The sequence below is a fragment of the Notechis scutatus genome, chromosome 1 (genome assembly GCF_049901735.1).
Source record: "Notechis scutatus isolate UNSWTSFEM ecotype Mainland chromosome 1, rNotScu1.2, whole genome shotgun sequence".
NCBI classification, from domain to species: Eukaryota; Metazoa; Chordata; class Lepidosauria; order Squamata; family Elapidae; genus Notechis; species Notechis scutatus.
Window position 1 is genome coordinate 94,500,775 of NC_142009.1, and position 18,803 is coordinate 94,519,577.

Here is an 18,803-nt window from a genome sequence, read left to right on the forward strand (position 1 = left end):
TCCCAGTCTATGAACTGCATCAGAGAAATTAATGCCTATTCTGAAATGCCAAAAATGACAGCTAATTCTTATATAGGGAGGGTGAATTTGGGAGTAATTGACTATCCACTTATGCTCAGTGTTTACATTACAAAATACCAGAAGCATAAGAGACTCCCTTTCCTATAATAAGGAAGCCAGTCTTGGATAAATTTTCCCCAGAAATACCTCACTTTCCAGATATACTAAATTACAACTCCCATCATTTCAGAAGGGACCATGCTGGCTAAGAATGGAGGGAGATGTAAACAAAGACACCTGGAGAACCATAAGTCCAGGTAAAACTGCATCAATTCATCTGTATTTTAATTCGGTTTTTCTTTTTGGTTTGAATACAATTTTACAATCTGTACAATAATATGTTACAACTAGCCAATCCATGACCCATTAAACCATCCTTCTTTTCACATATGTTTCCCCTCTCCTCACGACCCTTAGTAGAGCCCTGGTGGACTCCTCCTCTTCACATAACTGCCTGCCATATTGCTGGGAAAAGGGAGAACAAAGGGAGACATATAGCATGAGGACAACTGTACCCCTGGTCCCCACTCTGGTGTGTCCCCAATAGGACCGTAAGCACAGTTGTGGTTACACTTGGTGATCGTTTCATTTTATGACCAAGTTGCTACTCCCAATTGTGCTCAGTAAACAAAGATTACTGCAATTCTCTGCTTTTTCTCAGAGGAACAATCAGGAATATTTGAAAGATCACTGCTAAAATGTTGGATGGGGTGATGGTGGGGCTTCTACTTTATTATTAAAAGTCATGTCAGAAAGAGATCAGCTATTCTCTTGGCTAATTCTGATGAATATTAAACTGTGATGCATACATGTGTATGATCGACATACCAGATAATCCCCTGCATATGTGAACTTTGATTGATCATGCTTGAACTGTATTATGGCATTACCATTCCTGGTATCTTTACTTGAAAGTAAATCACTTAAACATTAACTTTCTTTTGAGGAAGCATATTTCAAATTAGGGTACAGCTATGATATGTTCCAATGAAATTCCTCTAAAATCAACTCAACTTTCTAAATAAAGTATTTAGAATTGCGGTAGGACAGCTATGATATATTCCAATGAAATCCTCTAAAATCACTCAACTTTCTAAATAAAGTATTTAGAATTACGGTAGGGTACAGCTATGATATATTCCAATGAAATCCTCTAAAATCAACTCAACTTTCTAAATAAAGTATTTAGAATTGCGGTAAAAACCCAATATTTATGAGAGCAGATTATTTTCTTTAGGCATCACTGGACTCTCCAAATATTGGTAATTGTTCCTGGTTCATAACTCAAGCATGTAAATATTTTTTCAGATAATGCTTTGTAAATACACAGAAAAAGAGAGACAGAGAAAGGGAGGGAGGGAGAGAACTTCTTTCACAATTATTGGGTAACCTGCTGTCTAGAATAACAGAAGCAAGAACAGATTGACCCAGCATGCTTCACTGCACTTTGAGCCGTAGAGGACAGAGGTGAGCAGAAAAGAAATTTCTCTGTTACCAAAGAAAGAATGAAATCTTGTAGTAGCATAAAAGCCAAATCAAGACTACATCATTAGACTACAGTATTGCTGTATAATAAGAATAAGAGCTATATTGTCAATTGAAGTGGGGTGAGGAGCATATATACAGATTTAATGCAAGGAGGAAAATGTCAACATTGGTCAAATATATTTTTTCACTGCCATGTATAGTCATCATCTTCATAAACACTGAGGCCACTTCTATTTTCACTCAAAACCAGGCCATAAAAATCTTCTTACCAACTATATTAAGTGTAATAAATCCAATTTTTTTTAAAAAAAATAGAAAATATCCAAAATAATGTCTTTAGCAATATTGTATTTGTCAATTAGGTCTTTGGGGAAAATATGGTGTGACATATTCATCAAACTACACAATGCAAGCCCCAGACTTCACTATTAGGAAAATATGTTTCCTAATTAATCCCAACAGTAATTGAGAAGCCATAGAAAATTTCCACTGATGAATAGACCCTATAAATAAATAGCATGAATTTTCCCAAAATACTTGGAATAATTTTCGGTGGCTGTAATTTTTCAATGAACAAGTCCTTCAGAACTTTAGCAATGGTCGGGATCCAGATCTTTGGTCCCAATTTCCTATCCTGGTATCTATGCCTTACCTTCTGCATTGTTTCCTGCTGCTCCCAAAAGGATTCCTTAGAAATTCTTGACAAAGCAATAGAAGGGTACAACAATGAACACTATTTTTTTTAACCACCAAAGAGGGAGGTATTAACCCAGTCACAAAGGACTGCTGGAAGTAGCAATAGTGATGACTGTGTTTTTCCCCCCCACTATGTACAGCTGTACCTTGCCCAAATGCCCATTTCAGCTGAGATCCTACGTATGCACTTCACGGGGAATAAATCCTAATTAATGTACCAAGCTTAGCTTCTAAGTGGAAATGCACTTTTCCTTGTCATCTTCATGCCTAAACGCAGGTGCATATTATCAAATATTTTCCTCCTGCACCAGAATACTATACTTGTATTTTAACAAATGACAGAGAAATGATCACAAGATAAAAATTTATTTATTTATTTTAATTTATTGATGATTGAATTGAATTTATTTTGCTGCCTATCTGAATCTTGTAACTTTGGGCAGCCGAGAGTACAAAACATAAAAGGAAGCAATTATAAAACAACAATGTAGCACAATAAATCCAAGGCCGCTAAAAATTATATTCAGTCAACCAATACACATTAGGCTTTACTAATAACCTAGTATCTGTACCTGACAGAAAAGTCAAATCTTCAAGAAATTCCCAAAGGCTATTAAAACCAAGAGTATGGTTACAAGGTGTCCCCTAAAGCTTTTAAACACTTAATATTTGAAATCAAATTTACTTCAGCTACATTGTGATTGAATTGAACAAATACATTTATATTCCTGTAAATTTATGATGGTGAAATACTATTCCATCCTCCATTTTCCTTACAACTGTGTGGAATAGGTTGAGCTAAGAAATATTGACTGGTTCGAAGTTCCCCAGAGGATGCTATAGTTTCGGGTTTAACAATAAACCGAGATTCATTGTTCTTGTTTTGCTCTTCACAAAAATAATTCCACAGGGCAATCAAAAACAAGCTTCATTTCCAAATGGCTGTAGATAAATGGTCAGCAGAAAGTGGAATAATTCACTTGCCTTGTCTAGGAAGAGAACATTAATCAATAATCTATACCTTAGATAAGCAACAGGTAACAATATCACTCTCATTTGTTTGGATATGAGCTTTTCTTCACCAATTTCTTCTTCAATCTTCTATCCATGCTCAATTATTGAGATTGCCTGTGTCAATCACCTGAGTAATCTCTCAAATGCAGAAGATGAGTAGTATATCTTTTGGGATATGCTCCAGAAATCCATCAGGATTCACGAGTACTGTAGGGTGGCCTTATTTCCAAAAGTAAAATAATTTCAAAATGTAAAAATAACTGTTTTATTCATTTTTATTATTAGACATACATCTTACCTTTGCTTTCACAACTTTAAAAAATAGCTGATAATACTTTAGACATATTTCCTGTCTTTACTTTGTACAACTCAAGGCAATGTATACAATGTTTCTGCCTCCTGTTTTCCCTCTAACAATAAACCTATGATTATTGGGTTGAGGGAAAATGACTTGCCTAAAAGTTATTCATTCTTATCTAAGACAGGCCTAGAGCTCTACTGGTCCAACATTTTAACCCCCATACCAAACTGGTTCTTCTAGTCCAAGACCCTACCCAGGGCAGGGGTCAGACCATCCCTGACAAATGATTGTCCAGTCGTTGCTTGAAAATCTCTAGAATTTATGGCTCCCACTAATATAGAAGGCAAGACTTTCCGTTGCTTGTCAGGAAATTCGTCCTTATTTCAAGACTGAATCTCCCTCTGTACAGCTTCCAAGAAACAAAAATAGCAATCACCTTTATGCCATTTCCTCTGTCCCTATTCTAGATCAATACTAAGGCATAGTTTAATAAGACAAATTCTCTTCCATCTATTGGTTCTTGTCTTACCCTCAAGCCCCATGGGGCCGAGGTGGTATTCAGCAGGTTCTGACCAGTTCTGGAGGACCAGTAGCGGAAATTTTGAGTAGTTCAGAGAACCAGCAAATGCCACCTCTGACTGGAGATTTTATGGTATCCTTCCTCTGCCACGCCCACCAAGCCACGCCCACAGAACCAGTAGTAAACAAAATTTGAATCCCACCACTGCCATGGCGAATAAATGCAGATTCTCCTCCTGGGAACTCTTCCCTTCAAAGTTTTTAGCAACTCTTTGAAGACTACTAGCATTGTCTCTCCTTGGCCTTTTCTTTTTAGGCTAAGTATATCCTATTTCTTTAGGCTTTATTCTCTAGGCCCCTCACTATCATTGTTACACTTTTAAAAATTCATCAGAGTCCTTTTCATCAGCTCTTTAGAAACCTACAGTTTTGTTGGAACCAGACAATTCTGACTTAGAGAAATCATTACTAAAGAAACAACAGCTTTGCATCCTATGTAAAATTGACTGACGTTAAAAAGATATAAAATACAGGTACCAGTAGTACTCAACTTTACAAACAATTCGTTTAGTGACAGTTTCAACAAGACTGAAAAAAGTAATTTATGACCATTTTTCACACTTATGATCATTGCAGTAACCCCATGGTCACGTGATCAGAATCCAGGTGTTTGGCAACTGTTTCATATTTACGATGGTTGCAATGTCCCAGGATCATATGATTATTTTTGGGACTTTTTGACAAGCAACGTCAATCTTGGAAGTGAGATTCACCTAATAACCATGTTACTAGCTTAACAACTGCAGAGATTCACTTAACAACGATGCAAGAAAGCTTGTAAAATTGGGCAAAGCTCACTTAAACAACTGTCTCACTTAGCAACAGAATTTTTGGACTCCGTTGTGGTGGTAAGTCAAGGACTATTGGCATTTAGACTGGGAAACCATGTGATTCCTCTAGCAGAATGAGTTACAGAAAGTCTCATACTAATGTTTTGTCTTCTCTTTCTGAATCATAAATTTACGGAAAATGTCCACCATTCATTCTTAGACTTTCTTTGGAATTTTCCCAACAGATAACATTGTTATTTTTTATCAGTCTTTAGTAAGCACTACTACGCCTCAAGAACTTTGATAGGTTTGTGTCAAAGTTCAGAGCAAGAAGACGGCTCTCACAAAACAATAATAAACACAAATCTACTACTTCAGAAATATCCCACTTTTCAGGATATAAGACACTTCATTTTGGTACACCTACTTGGTGAAAGAAGCCAAAACCCAGAACAAGAATCCTGAGAAACACAGAGTATATTGTCCTAGATGTCTATTATGAAAGGAGTTCATAGTTCAGTCCGGTTCCAAGACATCTCCAGTTTAACCAAATGAAGTCGGGTTTTTTTTCTCTTATCCTTTGTCTGAAGATCTGAATTACTCTTAGCTTCTGTAGATCAGTTTCTCCAGCCTGAATTCAGATGTATGGAATTTGGGATACACTAGATCAGGGACCACTGGTGCTCCGTGAGAAAATTTTGGTGGTCCACAGAGAAATGTCACCCCCAAAGCACCCCCCAAAGCAATTAATCCAGGCTGTGCGGGAACACAAGGCTGCACTGCCCACATGGCCCACGGGAACACAAGGCTTGCATTGCAAACAACACGAGGTAGTGAGGGGAGGGGGAAAGGGCAAATGGCGGGGAACTTGCCCCACTCACCCCACATGCCTCGCCTGGCCACCGGGCTGCTTTTTTCCGCTTCTTTCTTCTTCTGCTTTTGGCTGCACGCAAGGCAAGCAGCAAACGTTTTTCTTTTTCTCCCCCAAACTCCACCAGAAATGAGTCTTTGGGACCCTGCAAGGCATCCTACTCCACGAGGCAGTGCCGGCATGACAAGTCTCACAAAGACTCGTTTCTGGCAGAATTTAGGGGAGAGAAAGAAATACTTCTGCTGCTTCTGCTGCTTTCCTTGCATGAAGCCAAAAGTCTCTCTCTCTCTCTCTCTCCTCCCCCCGGAGAACGGAGCTGGAGACGGTATCCTGTGATCCCAAATAAAGAATGATCAATTGGTAGGAAAACGGGGTGGGGAATTTTCCTGCAGACTTTTTTTGGGATTTTCCCAGGGTCTCTGGTCCGGCTGGGATTTAAAAATATGAGTTTGGTGATCCCTGAGGTCCAAAAGGTTGGTGACTCCTGTACTAGATTATAAATTAAATCTATAATAATTCTTTTTTTTTTGTCTGTCCCTTCAAGTAAATGTTGATCCCTGGCAAGTACATGGAAAAGTAATCTGTGGGCAATTTTCCCCACCAATGGTCCAAAATCACCCAGCTAGCTTTATGCCTGCGGTAGGAGTAGCACTCACGTTCTTTCACTTTGTAATGGGAAAATGCCTTTAACTACAACACTAAACTGGCCCTCTATAACAATTCATAGTACAGCAGTATAATACAAAATAGTTGTAAACATCCACTTTTGTTTTAAACAAAGGGAGAGAGACAGACAGACAGGGGGAGAGGGAGATATTTATACATTATAAACAAGAAACAGCAATATCTCCCAACTTTGCTAACTCTGAATATTTCAAGTTTTAGCCCTTGAAGCAGACCATCCACTGAAAACATGAACAATTAAAGGTGTCTCTATTCATGCTAATGACAAAAAAAAAGCGGCAGAACCAGGATATTTCCAGGCAAACAATGGAAAATTAGAAGCACGATTATGCTGTTAAATCACAAAACTGAAACAGAGGATATAACAAATGCAACATTCAAATATAAGTAAAAAGTAATACTTACAACACAGAGTATCTTATATTTCCTAAGAGTGCTTTTTTTAATAACTGTCTCTGTATGGAAATCTAACAGCTCCAAAGTGCTCTTCTCTCCCATATCTGTCTGATCTGCTGGAAGAGTTTCCATTTTTCCAGTTACTCTTTGCTCTGTCCTGCTCTTTCAGTATTGCCTGAGCTGAAGAGAAATTGAGAGAGTATTATCACTTTACTGGTAGCATATAAACAAGAGCAGCGTTTAGTCATTTAGAGGGAGGACACCTAATCTACTTTTAACCAATACATGTAAAGGGCAGAAGGCATTTTCAGCAATTTTCTGTTTGGAAATTGAAAGTGAGGAAGAGAAAATTGGAAGGTTTCCTTATAGGAGGAAACTGGGATTCAGCCAATACCCAAAAAATAAACACTCAAATAAATCAAGTATATTCACTACTTTATCATTGTTAAAAAGACTTATTTATTTATGAATCACACTTAGGAACTACTTGTCTCCTTCACAGAGGGACTCTGGCAGTGTACAAATAAAATCATAAAAAACCCACACACTTTTTCATGCATGTTGTTTACATATTTTTCTGGATCCAGAAAATCAAATTTTGGGAGACAGAGAGGGGCGAATATTTCATACTTTTTCATTTAAGGAATTTATATGCTTCTTTTTTGCCCACGACACAAGAATCCCACCACTGCAACAGAGGTAGGAGAAGCAGTGAGCACTTCTTCAGTCCAGTGCTATTTTGCTTGGTCCCATGCTGTTGCGTGCGAAGTATGACTTCTGGAATTCTTATTCTTTTTTTTTTTTTTAATCAACAGCAGCCAATGGACATTCTGTTTTTTCTTCCTGTGTAACAAAGCCACATACTAGTATTGTCCTCTTTTGTAGTATGTGAGCAATATGTGAGCAATGGAAAACATGGGTCTATTACATACTTTAAGAGTTTGTGCCAAGGCTGAGAATTGGCAATATCTGTAAACGCAAACAGCGGATGAAAAATTGCATTACTGAATTATTGTAAATACACTTAATCCTTCTTGCAAACATCCTGGGGAAAACACAATTCCCAAAGAAATGAGCTGACTAATATAAAATGGCTAAAATAAAAGTTCTATGACTTTGATTCCTCATGCTTGACATTAAATCTTACGTTGTGGAGAAAATAAATCTAACTGGAAGCTGCACCCTTTCTACTCCTTGGCTTTTGGACATTGTCTCAGTCAAACGAACCTCCTTTCTTAGTTTAATCCTATCAGATCCAAACTGAGATACATCATGTGACAATAAACTCTGCTCAACTTTGGAATAAATATTTTTCTTCAAGAAAAGCAACCACAATGGAGCCCATTTATGTTGCTAAGCAAGACATTTGTTAAGTGAATTTTGCCCCACTTTACGACCATTGCAGTTGTTACGTTAGTAACACGATTCTTAAGAGAATCTGGCTTCCCTATTGATTTTGCTTGTCAGAAGGTCACAAAAGGTGATCACGTGACCCGGGAGATACTGCAACCGTCATAAATGTGAGTCGGCTGTCAAGCATCTGATCCTGTGGCCATAGAGATGCTGCAATGGTTGTAAGTGTGAGAAACCTGTCTGTACCAACAATATCTCATTGGTACTTAAAGTTTAGGAGTATGCAGCAATGGAAAATGAACAGTATTGGTTGGTATAGTATTCCAAAACAGAAGTTTAACCAAATTCAGTCAAGTTACTCTATACACAATACATCACACAATAAGGCAAATATAAACTGACAGCATGGTTTCTAAGTGGGTCTACCAAGTTTATACTGGTAGTCCTCGACTTACAACAGTTCATTTAGTGACCGTTCAAAGTTACAACACTGAAAAAGTGACTTGACTGTTTTTCACACTTATGACCGAGGCAGCATCCCCATGGTCATGGGATCAAAACTCAGATGCTTGGCAACTGGTTCATATTTATGATTGTTGCAATGTCCTAGCCTCATGCATTCGGCTTTTGTTATCTTCTGACAAGCCAAAGTCAATGGAGAAGCTTGTTACTAACTTAACAATTTCAGTGATTCACTTAACAAATGTGGCAAGAAAGGTCGTAAAATGGGGCCAAGCAAATGTTTCACTTAGCAACATAAATTTTGGGCTCAACTGTGGTTGTAAGTCAAGGACTACCTGTAAATATAAGAGCACAGTGGCGCAGTGGTTAGAATGCAGTATTGCAGGCAAATTCTGCTGACTGCCAGGAGTTTGATCCTGAGTGGTTCAAGGTTGACTCAGCTTTCCATTCTTCCAAGGTCAGTAAAATGAGGACTCAAATTGTTGGGGGCAATATACTTAAGATTACTTAAAGAGAACTGTAAAGCACTATGACACCGCATATAAGTCTAAGTTATCTAGCAAATTAGTTGGCATGTAAACAACGGGGAAGTTAGAAACTAACACCTACGTACCTTTCCAATAAGTTTCTTTTTTTCTTTTTGTAATATTTGTAAAAAATAGCAGATACCTTAGTATTAAACATTAAGTTCAAAGACAATGACCCTTTTATTTTATAAAATAACTCGATGCATTGTGCAATTGACGGTCCATGCTATGTTGATGTTATCCATTTGTTATGTCTGACTTTAGGCGATTCTAAGGGCCAGATGTCTCTCCACATCTTCCAATCTTGCACTACTTCTTTGAGTTTTTTTAATGCTTTTTCTCCTCCTTTAACTTACCTAAACCATACATAGTATATATAATTTTAAAATTTCACAATATTTATTTAATCAAAGATGATCTAATCATCCAATTCCAGGGTCAAAATTTCATTTATTTTCAAATAAAATATCCAAGAATAAACTTCCAACAACAAAAAGTACATAAATAATCTAAAAAAATAGTAATAATCAATATTCAAACTAACAGTACAAATATCCTCTCATCTTAAATGTAAGCCGTTTAAAAAAACCCTATAAAGGCAAATGAAACATGTGTAACAATATTTCTCTTATCCAAACAGATCTAATAATCAAATCCCAAAATTAATTAAAAGTTTTTTATTTATTTTCTTTCTGCAGCAAAATAAAAAAAAAATAAAAAAACAAGAGTTTCCTTTAGGTAACAATAAGATTTTTCAAATTGTTTTCTTGTGCAAAGCGAAGCAAGGTGATATAATGGGTGGCTGTGTACGTTTGCAAGCCTATAGTCGGTCTCAAGGTTTGGATTCGGCCATCAAATTAAGTTCTCGGGGAATACTACTCCTTCTTGTTATTAAAGAAAATCGGAGCAGACAAACAATGACCGGAATCGCTCCTGGTGTGCGTTGTGCAATCGGGGTGCAAACGGATGGGTATTTCCTTAGGAAATCGAGGAGCTCGCCAATTCCACCGCTCGAAGATGCTTTTTCATCCGAGTTTGGCGCGCTTCACGGAACTTTAAAGCAGGGGTCTCCAACCTTGGCAACTTTACGACTTGTGGACTTCAACTCCCAGAATTCCTCATGCGCTGGCTGAGGAATTCTGGGAGTTGAAGTCCACAAGTCGTAAAGTTGCCAAGGTTGGAGACCCCTGCTTTAAAGCAAGCAAATGAAAACTCTCGGTCCTTAACCCTCAAATCCGTTGCAGTGAGTAAAGGCTACAGTATCCCACTCGCAACCATCACCAGCAGCAGTATTTCTCCCCCCCCTCCAGCTACCCGCGACCCGGATGCGAAAGGAAGCACCTTCCGTAACACTTCCGGGAAGAGAAGCAACGGCGGGGAGAGGCGATCCTGTTGCTTCTCTCCCCCCCACTCCCCACCCCCCCGCCGGATCGTGGCGGACTGAAGCCTTGGGATCGCACCATGGCGGTCCCGATGGAGGCGCAGTTGCAGAGTATCTTCGAGGAAGTGGTGGTGAGTCCCGCCGCCCGCCATGGCAGTCATCGTGATCATCATCACCATCAATTTTCCATCATCAAAGGATGGTCGCCGCCTGATGGGGAATGCTGCGGGGTTGTAGGGTTGGGAAGGGGGAGTGTGGATGCCGGATTTCGATGGCTATTTAAACCTTCGATGCAACTTTGCAAAAGGGCGGATGGTGGAGAAATCAAAAGGGGAAGATGAGGTGGGGAAGGAGAAGGAGGGAGCAGGAGCAGGAAGAAGAGGAAGAAGAAGAAAGAAGAGAGGAAGAAGAAAAAAGGAGGAGGAGGAGAGGAAGAAGGAGTTAGTTTACTTTATTGTCATTGCATCTCGTACAATGAAATCAAACACCATCTTTAGTGCACATCATGACCATGACCATGAAAATAAACACACATCCTGAGGAGGAGGAAGAGAAGAGGAAGAAGGAGAAGAAGAAGAAGACAACTGGTCCTTATGCTTCTTGTTTCCATAGGGTTGGGAGGAGATGGACCTTTGATTGGCCACTCTGTTAGGGTATCTTAGGCAAGGTCCTGCCGCATCTAACCCCAAACATCCCCAACTCCCCATAGATTAGGTGCCTCTGGGGAAAATGAAGAATTGCCTCTGAAACTTCTCACTTCTTCTCCACTAAGAAGGCAAAGCACCTGTCTTAGGGCTTCCGTGTAACCTTCAGTTATTCTGGATAGTCTTATTCACCTTGGATTAGCTAGGCTGCTATTAAACCTGTCCTAGTTATTGTTGGCAAAGTGAAGACTATACTGCCTTTGGCTTGGCTGGACTTTCCGGTTCTAAAAATATGAGAGATGAAAAACCCTTTTGTTTTGTGCAGTGCGTCACCTCTGTCTTCTGCCATTCCTCACTCTTGCATATATAATGGTTCCCAATGTTGGGATTTCTTCCTCACAAGGGAATTGCTTCATCCCTGCCCCCTCCAGTTCCATATCATTCTTCTTTGAGATGTGGAGCAAGTGCTTATAGATACTTCGTTAGTGGTGGGATTATTTTTGCTTTCTTAATGGCCTCCCAATATGGACTTTGTATTTTCTATACATTGTATAGATGTATCTATCCATTGTATGTGTCAGGGCTGCCTCTGTCCATTTCCTAGAAAAGAAAAATCCTTGGCTCCATAGATTCAGAAAAGTACTTTTGCTAGGAATGAACCGAAAGCAACAAGTCTCAGTCAAGATCAGAGGCAAAGCGCTTGAAACAACAAATTAACACAAATTGTAGAGCCCGATCTCCTTGTAGCTAGGCAACCAGAGGGCTGCTGTATACCAAACCTAGAAGAAATGACCTTGGTGAGATAAGCAAAGCCCAGAAAGATTCTCCACTGACCCCTCCCCCTAATGCATGGCAGCAAGCAGCAGCCTAGCTGACAGTATGTGTCTAGAATACATATGTAGGATACTATTCTATTGACAGATGCTGGCACAGAACAATAGTCAGCCTTTGTTTCTGTTTGGCCTCCATTTCCCTTCAGCAATTTTTCTTTATCTCATGTAATAAAATACATTGACTTTTATCAATATTTTTTTATCAACTTTGCCTCCCTACCCAAAATATTTTCTTTTCTCTAACTACAAGCTTAGACCACTGGTTAATACTTGAAGTAGAATTATTCGTTTATTGGCTTTGTGCTTAACTTTTTCCACTTGTTTACATACATAAAGGATTTTTTATTTTATTTTAGTAGATAAGTTTTTACTTGAGAATGTTTCTTCCTCTACCCGTTCTGGATATTTTGATTTGAACACAGAGTATAGGTGACATAGGATAAAAGATAAATTGTTCTTAGAATGATACAATGTTTTAAATTCTTTTGTAGAAAACAGAAGTCATAGAGGAAGCTTTTCCTGGGTAAGTGTAATGTAAACATTTTCTAGTATAATTGTAGAGATTCTGTTGTAGTAACTAGTGATGAAATACTTTATAAATAACTTGGCTTTACTTGTATTAGCATGTTTATGGATACCCCAGAAGACGAGCGAACTAAATTAATCAGCTGTTTGAGTGCCTTTAGACAGTTCTGGAGCAATCTTTCCCAGGTGAGTATTTCCTGCTTCTTTAATGACATCTAATTTCAATTTCTCCAGTTATTTCATTCATTGACAGTTTTAATAAACCTAATATTTTCTTATTGATATATTGGCTATCTGTAATATCTATAAATTCCCTGACAGAGTTTCTAATTAGAGGTAGATCATGCTGAGCAGCTTATGGATAGGATATTGCCATCTTTTTCTAAGAAAACAGTCTTTCTGTTTCCAGCTTCTAATGATATATAGGCCTTTGGGTTTGTAAGACCTTAAATTATTTCAGCTTAAAAGTTTTATCAAAAGAAGGATGATACAACCCCAGACTCTCAGTTGTCAATTCCTGCATTGAGATTGTACACCTTGTGGAAAGCTTTTATCAATGTAAATCTTTTTATGTTTTTCAATAAACTGTGAAATCATTGAATGTATATAATTGTTTTTATCTTACAGGAATCTCATGAACAGTGCGTTCAGTGGATTGTAAGGTTCATACATAGCCAACATAGTCCTAAAAGAATTTCTTTTCTCTATGATTGTTTAGCAATGGCTGTGGAGACTGGTTTACTGCCACCCAGGTATGTTTCTTTCAGATACAACTGCAATAGAGAATTTATTACAGGAGATCAATTGCTCAAAGATAATACTAATAATACATCAGATCTGCTTAGAAAAGATACCACTTATTGTGTTTTTTTTTCTTTAATTTTCCTAGAATGGTTTGTGAGTCTCTGCTGAATTCTGACAATCTAGAATGGGAAAGGACACAGCTTTGGTCTCTGACATTTAAACTTGTTCAAAAAATAATTGGGGGTGTAGACTACAAGGTAATAACTATACATATATCCTATTTTTATAATACAGCCTTAATAGCTACTTTGTATTTTTATCTAGCCGTATACTTAAACCTGTATATTTGTTTTTAAGATTTATAAGGTTGCCCAACTCAAACAGTGTGACTCTGGGCAGCATACAACATAAAAACAAGCAATACACCATCTCCAGCCTATTTGATATTAAATATGTACAATATATAATATATAAAATTAAATGACTGTCAGAAAGGTAGGAGATAGAGCTATAGTTTAAAGTCACTCTAACATAGATTATAATGACATGAAGTATAACAATCTGTAATGAAGTCAGTTATAGAATTGAATTACCTGCTCTAGTGATTCTGTTTTACCGATGTTACAATCTCAGTTATTATCAAATTAGTCAACAGTACAAGTATTTCTAGTCATAAAGGTTTACGCTTTTCGAATGGGTTGGCACCTCCATTGTCTTTTTCATCCATTTCTTTACTCGTTGTTATATGATTATATAAGACGAAACAAACCAAATGTTAAAAAGTTAAGATATATTTGTGTAGTTACTTATCAAGCACATTACGTATTTTTTTGGACTAGAAGATCCTCCGAAATATATAGATGCACCTAGCTTTTGGGGGAGGAAAACAAGAAAAAAAAATCTGCCTTTGCCTCCCAGCAATTTGCCTCCTTGCAGCAAACAGCAAATAGCAGCCAGTTGCAGTTTCAGCACAGCCTGATTAGCACCAGCAGCTGATTGTGGTTGGATCGGCCTCTGTCGATCAGCTGTTTCAGGCTGCAGGGATTGCCATAGCCTATTGCCGCCTCCGCGCACCCCATTTTCTGCCTCTGCATCCTGTTTTTGTCCTCCATGCGCCCCATTTTCCACCCGTTCTGGGTGGCAGAGATCAGTATGGGCAGAAAATGGAGCATGCGGAGGCCGAAAACAGGGCACGTGGAGGCTGAAAATGGGACGCGCGAAGGCGGCAATAGGCAATGGCAATCCCTGCAGCCTGAAACAGCTGATCACGCGGACAATCAGCTGCTTGTGCTAATTAGGCTGTGCTGAAACTGAAACTGAAACTGAAACTGGCTGATTGCTGCAAAGAGACAAAATGCCGGTAGGCAGTGGCCAAAGGGTGCAGGCTTTTTCTACTTTTGTAGGTGGAAAAAGTGTATTATATTAAAGAAACCAAAATATCTTTACAATCCCCAAGGCATGTCACAATTTTTGAGCACCCCTAATGTTTGGCAATTGAAGGTTCAAAAATTTGACATGCCCTAAAGAGGCATGCTCATCTGATTTGTAGGACCAAGATATAAGAGAAGGATTTTTATAGTCTTGGGACGGGGTCACGACACAGCCATTAGAGATGAATGGAGGTATCAAATACAGGAAGTACGGTAATGTATCATCTGCCTTGATTCTACTCCATCAAGATCACTGCTCATTAATTTGTTTCTGCATATAGTTCTCCTAAATTACATCAGAGAAGCAACATATACCTTCTAACTAGAAAGAGCTGGAAAAAAATCTAACTCACTTGAAGAATCTATGCCGATGATTTGTGTGTGTGTGTTGTTGTTTTTTTAGAGAAGTGGCAGATTAGGAAGCCATTAGAGTTTGAATGAAAAGCTTACAAATTGTTCTCTAGATACATTAGAATGACAGACATAACATGTTTTGTACAATTTGATATAAGTGCTACAAGTCTAATTCATTTATTAAAAATTAAAAAGTGAATTTTGCATTTTGGCATAATTTTCCTTTAGAATTTGATCTGTATGTTATAGGGCGTACGAGACCTTTTGAAGGGTATCCTGGAGAAAATCCTAACTATTCCTAACACTGTGAGCTCTGCTGTTGTGCAGCAACTATTAGCAGCAAGAGAGGTAAGCATATTAAATGGAGAAAACTAGATCTGAGTTGCTTGCTGTTTTCTGCTGGAACAGTTTAACAATTATGTAAATGTTTAAAAAAGAGAGAGAACCGAGAAAGTTTTTGAGACTTTTCTGCTAATTAAATTCTCTTGTAATTTGCAGACTATATTTGCTTAGAGGTAGTAATAGCACTCTTCAATTGATATTGCTTCCTTGGGGTACTCAGTATACGCAGTTATTTATTTAAAGTGAGCTAATTACAAATGTTAAAAATGTGTGGATTGTATCGTATTTAAATGTAGTTTGCTTCGCTGTTTTCGTGTTACATTCTAAAACAAAACAAAAGACTATTATTCTCAGTCTTGGAAATGTTTAATGTTTTCATTGCCTTTGTACAGTATTTTTATTCAGAAACATACACAATTTAAATAAACCTAATTTTAATTTAAATAATTGAAATCTGCCCAGCATATTTTGAGCATTTTTTAAACCTGAACATATATTTATTTGATTGCAGCAGGAAAATTTTATCTCATAGCAAATAGTTCCATAACTGATGTGGGATCATTGAGAAACAAGAGCATGATTATAGGAGTTCACAAAATCTTCAGAAATATGGCAAAGGAAGTAAATACTAAATATCTAACTAATTAACTAATTGAGCAACAATAACATGGAATTATTTCTGAAAGAAGATATGGGAAGCTGATTATAGCTCTGAAGGATTTCACATTGCACTGTTTCAGAAGTTGGTTTTTTTTATACATATATAAAACTCTTTTCTGTCATTTGTTGGTTTTTTCCCTTAGGTTGTTGCATATATTTTGGGAAGGAATGCATGCTTATTACCTGCTTACTTTGCCGTCACAGAAATCCGAAAGTTGTATCCTGAAGGAAAACTTCCTCACTGGGTAAGATTTGATATGTAATAAAATTTAAAAATCCAATTTTGGACCTTAAGAAGTAAAGTACATATATACCGTGTTTCTCACATAATAAGGCCGGGCCTTATTTTTTTTTGACCCCCGAAAAACCGGCTAGGCCGTCTTTTCGGGGGTGACTTAATTTCCCCCCCCTTGCATCCTCGGGTGGGCGGGCGTCGACAGCTTGGATGTTTGGGAGACCTTCCGCCACCGTTAATTTCCCTTCTCCCTTGCTGCCGTAGCGTTACAGCAACGCCGCGGCGTTTGGCGCAGCCACGTGCAGCCAGTCAGGGCTCCTCCCTGCAACCGGAGCCCTGAGGAGACACTTGGCTTCAGGCGCTCCTGTGGCCGCCTTCCCTTTGCCTTCGATGGTAAAGTGAATTATTTTAAAAACCTCCGCTCATCCTATCAGGGCCGTGTGAGCTGAGCAGAGCCGGGAAAGCGAGCCGCGGGTGTTTCCTGGTTCTGCCCAGCCCGTACGGCTCTGCCGCGGCCCTGGCGGGATGAGCGGAGGGCCCGGCGGGGAGGCACTCGTTGCCTTGGTGACATTTCGGGTGCCTCCGCCGCCTCCTCGCCCATCGCAGGTGGCGGTGGCGGCGCAAGCGGCGGCGCTTAGCTGAGGAAAAGAAGACAGCGCAGCCACCTTGCTTGCTTTCCCACCTGCCCGCCCCAGATGGCCTCAGGAGCGGTGGCAGTGGCAGCAGGCGCGCACACTCCTGCCGGCGAAGGGAGGAGAGGCGAGGAAAGAGAAGGGAGTGCGGCAGCAGTGGCTGTCACAGTATCGTCTCATAGCGGGGCAAGGCTGGCAAGCTGAGGTGGCCGCACCAGAGAGCGTCACTGCCGACCCCGTCGTGAGGATAAAGGAGCGGGATAGAGATTCAGTCAGAATCGGCTAGAGAAAAGGGGTCGGCAGTGACGCTCTCTGGTGCGGCCACCTCAGCTTGGCAGCCTTGTCCCGCTATGAGACGATACTGTGACAGCCGCTGCTGCCGCTCCCTTCTCTTTCCTTGCCTCTCCTCCCTTCGCCGGCAGGAGTGTGCGCGCCTGCTGCCACTGCCGCCGCTCCTGAGGCCATCTGGGGCGGGCAGGTGGGAAGCAAGCAAGGTGGCTGCGCTGTCTTCTTTTCCCTCAGCGACGCGCCGTGCCGCCGCCACCGCCACCTGCGATGGGCGAGGAGGCGGCGGAGGCATCCGAAATGTCACCAAGGCAACGCAGTGCCTCCCGCCGGCCCTCGCTCATCCTGCCGGGGCCGTGGCAGAGCCGTCTTGCGCTGGGGAGAACCAGGAAACACCCGCGGCTTGCCTGCCACGGCCCTGGAGGCACTTCCTGTCAGCCTCGGCTAGAGAAAAGAGCCAGCCTCTCGGAGCACGCCGGCGTCTTTCCTCTCTCTCTATGTATGAAAGAGCTCGCCTCGCTCGCAGCGTTTGGCGAAGCACACGAGTTTCGCAGTCGGAGAGGGAGGAGGCGGCAGCGAAAAGGACGCGGCGGCAACGGCAGGATGCTGCAAGTCAGGACCTTGCATTGAAGCAGCCGGGGGCACATAGCCACCTCCTCCAGCCCACCTTGAAGATTTGCCTTTTGTTGTTGGTATACTTGGCTTCAGGCGCTCCTGTGGCCGCCTTCCCTTTGCCTTCGAAGGTAAAGTGAATTATTTTAAAAACCTCCGCTCATCCCGCCAGGGCAGCGCAGAGCCATATGGGCTGGGCAGAACCAGGAAACACCCCGGCTTGCTTTCCCGGCTCTGCTCAGCTCGCACGGCCCTGATAGGATGAGCGGAGTTTTAAAATAATTCACTTTACCATCAAGGCAAAGAAGCGGCCACAGAGCGCCTGGCTGAAATGTCTCCTCAGGGCTCCGGTTGCAGGGAGGAGCCCTGACTGGCTGCACGTGGCTGCGCCAAACGCCGCGGCGTTGCTGTAACGCTATGGCAGCAAGGGAGAAGGAAATTAACGGTGGCGGAAGGTCTCCCGATATGAAGTGCTCCACCAACGCAGGCAGCACCATATCCGGGCATGCAACAAAGTACTTCCTAACGGCAAGCCCCCTCGCCATTCCCCCCCCCATTTCGCATGTTTAATATGGGCCTTAATTTGGGGGGAGGGGCTTAATTTGATTTTATGCCAATAAATCATGCTGGGGCTTCCTATTGGTGGAGGCCGTATTGTTGGAGAAACACGGTAGTAGATGTGCAGTTTAACAAATTAGATAGATAGATTAGATAGACAGACAGACACAGACACAGACACACAATCGGACAGACAATTCTAGTCCTGCCTTGGGCATGAAGCCAGCTGGGTGATTTAGGTCCAGAGTCTATCTTAACCCTAGGAAGCAGGCAATGGCAAACTACTCTATAACCTTGCCAAGAATACTGCACAGGCTTGTCCAGTTAGTCACCAGCAGTCAGTACTGATTTGAAGGCACAAAAAAAA

The 18,803-nt window shown here is 40.5% G+C and overlaps 2 protein-coding genes across 6 annotated transcripts in view; one reads left to right on the forward strand and one right to left on the reverse strand.

Annotated features, from left to right (window-relative positions):
- Positions 1-7,620, reverse strand: part of ENPP3 (ectonucleotide pyrophosphatase/phosphodiesterase 3) — a 66,370-nt gene extending 58,750 nt beyond the window's left edge. For 2 of the 4 annotated variants that reach the window (XM_087971599.1, XM_026666110.2), the window contains exon 1: positions 6,869-7,057. In XM_087971599.1, the coding sequence (XP_087827725.1) occupies positions 6,869-6,991 (123 nt within the window). In that variant the 5' untranslated portion in view covers positions 6,992-7,057. Of the gene's footprint in view, positions 1-6,868; positions 7,058-7,428 lie in introns of those variants that run through there. The other 2 variants (XM_087971589.1, XM_087971592.1) reach the window with 2 other exon arrangements.
- A 2,920-nt stretch (positions 7,621-10,540) lies between these two features.
- Positions 10,541-18,803, forward strand: part of MED23 (mediator complex subunit 23) — a 55,040-nt gene continuing 46,777 nt past the window's right edge. For both annotated transcript variants that reach the window (XM_026666108.2, XM_026666109.2), the window contains exons 1-7: positions 10,541-10,713; positions 12,551-12,582; positions 12,683-12,770; positions 13,212-13,336; positions 13,474-13,585; positions 15,362-15,460; positions 16,258-16,359. In XM_026666108.2, the coding sequence (XP_026521893.1) occupies positions 10,663-10,713; positions 12,551-12,582; positions 12,683-12,770; positions 13,212-13,336; positions 13,474-13,585; positions 15,362-15,460; positions 16,258-16,359 (609 nt within the window). In that variant the 5' untranslated portion in view covers positions 10,541-10,662. The remainder of the gene's footprint in view (positions 10,714-12,550; positions 12,583-12,682; positions 12,771-13,211; positions 13,337-13,473; positions 13,586-15,361; positions 15,461-16,257; positions 16,360-18,803) is intronic.